Source organism: Arvicanthis niloticus, chromosome 2 (genome assembly GCF_011762505.2).
Source record: "Arvicanthis niloticus isolate mArvNil1 chromosome 2, mArvNil1.pat.X, whole genome shotgun sequence".
Taxonomy (NCBI): Eukaryota; Metazoa; Chordata; class Mammalia; order Rodentia; family Muridae; genus Arvicanthis; species Arvicanthis niloticus.
This window is the reverse complement of record NC_047659.1, coordinates 114,719,086-114,725,572: the sequence shown is the minus strand read 5'-3', so window position 1 is coordinate 114,725,572 and position 6,487 is coordinate 114,719,086. Positions and strand designations below refer to the sequence as shown.

Below are 6,487 nucleotides of genomic sequence, written 5' to 3'. Positions count from 1 at the left end.
TAGCTATAGTGAATGCTTGTTTTCAAGCTTTTATATTTCTTTGATTTTTTTAATTTTACTTTAGATTTTTTGAGTTTTTGGAGAATTTCATATGAGTACTGTATTTATATTCTTTCAACCCTTCCCTTCCCCTCCAACTGTTTCAATGTCCCCTATTCCCTCTCAAATTCACAACCTTTTCTTACTGTGGTGTGTGTCTGTGTGTGTGTGTGTGTACATTAACTGTGTATAACTGAGTCCACTTAGTGTTACTTATATATACCTGTGTTACTTATATATACCTGTGTTACTTATATATACCTGTGTTTAGTTAGGGCTGACTACATGGGATTGGACAACCCAAATCAGAGGGCTCATCCCAAAAGAGGGCTGAATTTCCTCTCAGTAGCCAGTGGTGCCTGTGACTCTTCATCTAGGGCTGAAGTCTTATGAATTCTCCCCCATGCACTTTGCCATGTTACTATTGTCTCTGTGCAGGTCCAGGACTGGGTAGCCAAGACTTCATGGGTACAGTTTTTGCATCATATAGAGAAGACACCCGTTTTATGGCAGAAGTCCTGTGCCTCTGACCCTGAACAGTCGTTCTATGATGTTCCCTGTACAGGTTGTATTATAGACACACCAGTTGGGGTGAGACACCCCATGGTCACTTCCTGCATCCTAACAGTGTTTTTAACGTTAAAAATGGTTATATTTACTTGCCTGAAGATCCCAGGATCATTTTTAGGAGCAGGTTCTCTCCTTCCACCATGTGAATTATAGAAACCAAACATGGTAATCAGCCTTGGCGGCAGTCTCCCTCATTCACTGAGCCATCTTACTGGACCACATACAAGTTTTTATAATTGTACATAATGTGTTTGTTTGCCTTGGTATATTACTTTAAAGGTGAAATGGCATTGGGTAGATACCATAGTTTAAATGTGTCTAAAAATGCATGCCCTGGACTGAATCCCAAGTCTGTTTTACTGGTATTTGGAGACAGAACTTAGGGAAGATGATTGGAGTGAGGTGATGTCATAAATATAGGGCCATAGTGATGTCACTAGTAGCTTTATAGGAGACAAAAGTCACCTGATCTAGCAAATCACTATCTCACCATGCACTTTCCACTCTGCAATACAACAGAAAAGCCCCTATTAGATGGTAATGATATTCCACCACAATGTTCTTGGAATTCCCAGCCTTTGAAACCATGAGTCAAATAAACCTCTTTTCTGAATAAAGTATTTGACCTAGGGTGTTTTATTATAGCAGCACAAAATAGACTAAGAAGACAAAACTTGTATTTGATCATAAAAATTCTGACATAACTTTCATGTGAGTCTCAGAGTGCCTATATGGCACATATTTAAAGGCATGCCCAGACCATCTGTGAATCAATGAGATGCACATACTCACAAGGAGATCGAATGGGCTACAGCTGGCTTCATCTCAATCCTAGAAAACGTGTGACAAAAGCTACCAGGACCCCTGCATGGACTTTGATTATTAAAACGTTCAATGCACAAACTCCTGATAACATTAAATTCTCTAGAAATGTCTCAAAGGGAACTCTGAAACCCGTTTTCAACATCCCATGGTCTTGCATAGAACAATGACGATCAATACCAAAAGCTTTCTATGAAACAAAGGAGGGCAGAAGTTCTACAAGGATAACCCGCCATCAACTGGAAACATGGCAGAAATGTACATCTTCCCCAAGCCATAACCACTGGGCAGAAACTGAGGTTTCCATCACCTGGACTTAAATTATTCAGCTTCCAGACAGTTCTGCTACATGATCTGTCCTAAGAACTACTGATCTTGACTATCTTTCAGGCCCTTCAACTTCCCTGACATTGAATCTGTCAAAGGCTACACTACGCCAAGAATGCCATCCCTCTATTGCTGGGTCCCATGCATAGAACATATAGACATAAGTATACGAATAGACAATTACCAGTACTCAAGTCCAAACATCAGAACCACCCATCCGGCTCCATGTGGCCCTCACCTTGACATATGAAAGTGTAAACCCAGCTAAGACAATGAAAGGACAAAGGTTGTAGGTGTTGCACTCCAACACTTTTTACTATCCCAGATCCCAGCAAACGTACACATCAGCAGGAAATCAATCGAACTTGAATAGGAAGAATTTGAGTAAAAATATTGGCTAGTTTTTCCTTTAATCTTCAGTTAAGGCATGATTGCTACTCAACATTATAATAAGCCAGAAGTCTTGATTTTTCCTGGCTATTCCCACATGCTTAAAATTTAGCCCATTCTCTGAAGATCCTCTCCAGCTTCTGGCTAAGGAGAACTTTGCCTCTCACTTTAAACTTGCCAGCTAGGAAAGCCTTCTGTGGGTTCATCTTACCCAGAACTAATTCTGTGAATACAGAGTCAGGGATGATGAAGACGGTGTCTGCAGGAAGCCGGGCCGATCCCAGGTACATGTCCCCTGAACCATTCTTGAGGTCAATGGTCCACTGCAGAATGGTCTTCCCATCTTTGGTGATGTCAAGCTGAAAGATGGCATTCACTTTCTTTACGAGTTGCGCTCCTCCTTCTTTGATGTGTTGGCTAATGTCCTCAAATACTGAAAAGCTCTGAAAGTCGGACAGTTCTAGAGCCTGTGGCAATGCCGACTCTGTGGCAGATCCCAGAGCCAGAGAATGGCAAGTCTGAGGCCTATCCCCTGCTTTGATCTTGGCTTGAGGATCAGTTCTCTTCCACATCTTACTGTGGTCCTCTTGACCTTGCCATCTGTTCTGTGAGTGGCTGTGGCCACATTAATGGTGATGGGTCAGATTGTGACATCAAAGGCAAGGCTCAGGCCTCAGGCTGAGGTTGGTGTGTGTGCTGCCATCTCATTGGCCAAATAAATCCTAAAATATGGCATAGGGTGGAGGCTCAGACAAGCTATTGTGAGGCAGAAATATGCCACACCCTGCCCGCACACACACACTACCACTACCAGACCAGACCAACTAGAACTCCTGGTGCCACAAGGCCACAGGGAACCTGGCTCCATGTCATTGGTGACATGACAACTCCATCTTTCCAAATCAGGCTTCCCCCAGGTTTCAGAACTGTCTGAGGGAACAGTTATTTTGATTTCTTTAAAAGTACATACTTCCTAAGTCACAAATCCTGGTGGTAGATTTGGGTTTATCAGCTCACTAGCAGAGGGAAAAACAGAAGAAAAAAGAGAGAAAAGCAAAGAGGGAAAGGTATCCCCAAGCAGAAGACACCCCTGATCTCATGTGGTAATTGTATCATAGCCCTGCTCTGAGCCATGGTGATGAATTCTAAGCCAAGTATGGTGGTACCCACCACACTTTAATCCCAGCACTTGAGAGGCAGAGGCAGGTGGATTTCTTGTGAGCTCAAGAACAGCCTAGTCTACAGGGTGAGTTCCAGGACACCCATGGCTGTTACTCAGAGAAACCCTGACTTGAAAAACCAAAATATAACAATGATGATGATGGTGATGATAATTATAATAATTCTAAGTATTCTACATGCATTAGCACAGCAGACTTAATTTTCATTACAACCTCTGAGGCACTCCTTTATCGATGTTGAATAGATTTAAAAAAAAAAAAAAAAGAAAACCTTGGGGAAGTTAGTAACTAGAAAGCTAGGCAAGAGAGTTAATATTATGGCCAGGTTTAGACAGAGGCATAATGATTCTAGAATTCTATTTTTTAAAATGCCTGTATATCCTGCATCTAGCTTCCCCAAATGTTAGCATCTCATAACTGTGGCATGATGTTAGCATCTCATAACTGTGGCATCCAGTCTAAGAAATCAACATTGAGAATTTTTTGATGTTGCTAACTGAGCTAGAACCAATATATGAGTTTTGCCTATTGGCCCACTAATAACCATATGTTATTATGATCCAGAGCCCAGATGCTGGCCCAGGATTCGCTATTGATTTTGGCTGTGTGTGTTTCTAGTTCTCTGAAGCCTGTAGCAATTCTTCAGTCTTATCTATCATGACTTTGACACATTAGAGAAGTACCTGCCAATTATCCCACAAAGTGTCTTTGTTTGAGATCTGTCTAATGTGTCTCATTGGCTGAGCTTTTACATCTTCTTGGTTGTGCAGTTTTAATCCATGGGTGATTTTGTGTCCTCCCCATACAACATATCAGACAAACATGATGTTATGTCTTTTTTCTGCGGGCATTTACCTTGACTGGTTAAAGTGTTGCTATTAGAGTTACTGAGTGGTTGCTCCTGCTATTGTTTTGGGAGTTTGTGTGCATGTTTGTGCGTGTGTGTGTGTGTGTGTGTGTGTGTGTGTGTGTGAGAGAGAGAGAGAGAGAGAGAGAGAGATCATATGACAGTGCAGTGCCTATGAGGACATGCGGACTTAAAAGGGAGACACTGGGTATCTTTATCATCATTCTCTGCCTTATTGTCCTGGGGCAAGTTCTCTCACTGATCCACAAGCTCATGTTTTCAACTAGACAGGTTGGCCAGTGAGTGCCCAGGGTCTCTCTGTCTCTGCTCTGTAGTCATGGGGTGACATGAGGTGACAAGCATGTGAAGCTTATGTCTTACATATGTGAGTGTTAAGGAGTAAACTTCAGATCCTCCTGCTTTCTCAGCAAGTGCTTTGACAGATGGAGTCATCTCCCAGCCCCCTGGGTGTTTGTTTGTTTGGTATTTTGTAAATAGTACTTATAAATAGCAATTTGAGATGCTTCAAATGTCAGGTTTGCCATTCCTCGTTGCATTTACCTTTGGCCCGCACCTGCAACTACATGATGGTGCCAAGTGGTCGTTTGCTGTGTCCCGTATTCTTATTACTTTCTTGAGGCCTGATAATTGGGCTTCTGCCATTGGGAGGAGTTAACTCTTTCTCATGTCTTTAATTGTTCACTTTCTTATCTCTTTACATTCTTTCAAGATCCAGGGAGCATCTCGCCAATGGTATAGCTTAGAATTGCTGTCATGTAGGTCCTTTGACCTCGGGCTTCCCAACTTTTAGACTTATAAGAAACACATTTCTACTGCATAGGCTATCCCAGATATTGCATTTTGTTATAATAACCCAAGAAGGCAAACACATATACCTCTGGCTCTGGCTCGGTGTGGGGAAGTTGATTCATTTGTTTTTAGCTATTCTAATAGGCATGTAGCCCACATATCTTTTAGTTCTAAAACAGACAACTGTGACAGGAAGCTTATTCAAAGGTATGGTGAAAAGCTTTTCTATACCAGAGATGCATGTAGTAGGTGGGGCTGTTATCTAAGCAGAATTCTCCCACTCTGTTGAAAGAATATGCCAGAACAAATTACAGATCTCAACCTTGCACGCCGCTGAAACAGTTATTTATACAAAGCCTTGTAATGGCTTTCACTGTGAGTGGGGACATGACTCTCACCACTCTGGAGCGGGTCATGGCCACAAGACCTGCTGTGGGCAGAGCAATGTTAGTGACATCAAAAAAGCAGAGGCTTGAAATGTGTCGAGGTAATCGGGTTTGCATCCTTGTGCTTTTGTCATGGCCATTTGAATATTGTTCCCTGGGAAGTTGTGAGTACAGGGAAGAGACATGGAGCTGGCCTTGCACAAATCCAACGGAACCCGACTTTGATCCACCACACAGCAATCTCCCTGCTTGACCATAGGAATAAATTCAAGTCATTTGAGGCCTCTGAGTTTTAGAGTTGTTATCTGACATCACTGTGGGTCTACCTGACTTGTGTACAGAAAATATAATCTGAAGCTGCCAACAGGCCTTCGGACCAGAATCTTCAGTCTAAAAACCATGTCTTAGGCAATGACAACCTGCAATCTTTCCACATGAGAGATACACATATTAAGGTAGGCTTGGAATTAGTACTGGAAGTTGGCTAAGACACTAGAAAGGTCCTCACCTGGGCCAGGCGACAAACCTAGTTGGTTTTGTTTATACAGTTGCTCCTGCAAATGGGATTTGTTGACTACCACCAGCAGCAGCAGCAGCCCTGGGAACTAGTTACAAATACAGAATCTAAGGCCCCATCTAAGACCTGCTATAGCAATGTCTGCCTTTAACAAGATCCCCAGGGAATCCACAGCTCGTTGAAACTTGGCATAGGGAGAAATGAAACTGGGCATAGGAAGAGGATCCATATACCCACTCACACACCTGCTAGAACCCCACTGGTTTGAAAATATAAGCAATTTCATAATGTGTCCTGGGGTTGATGTTTACAATTAACAAGTGCACAGTTGGGGAATAATATAATAAAAAATTGAGTAAGTATTTACTCTGAACATTTTTCAATGGGTTTTTATTTATTTCCTCCCTTAGTGTACCAGGAATTGCAGCCAGGTTTCACGCAAACGAGGCAGGTGCCCCACCAACAAGGTATGTCCCAGCCTTCCTTTCTGACTTTACACTCGCACTCACTCTGTAGCCTAGGTAGGCCTTGAATTTTCAATCCTCCTGCCTCAGCCTTCTCAGGCTGTCTTTTTTCCCTTTAGGACAGTTCTAGGCTT

At 42.5% G+C, this 6,487-nt stretch overlaps 1 protein-coding gene across 1 annotated transcript; it reads right to left on the bottom strand.

The window, feature by feature from the left end:
- Nucleotides 1-2,084: 2,084 nt before the first annotated feature.
- Scp2d1 (SCP2 sterol binding domain containing 1) lies at nt 2,085-2,783 on the bottom strand. The gene has a single exon (XM_034496933.2). It carries the CDS (start codon nt 2,718-2,720, stop codon nt 2,250-2,252), a length of 471 nt encoding a protein of 156 aa, XP_034352824.1. The 5' UTR covers nt 2,721-2,783; the 3' UTR covers nt 2,085-2,249.
- Nucleotides 2,784-6,487: the final 3,704 nt, after the last annotated feature.

What these genes read in the sequence shown, in the direction of transcription:
- Scp2d1 (XM_034496933.2), bottom strand. Translation starts at nt 2,720, where the DNA reads ATGTGGAAGAGAACTGATCCTCAAGCCAAGATCAAAGCAGGGGATAGG.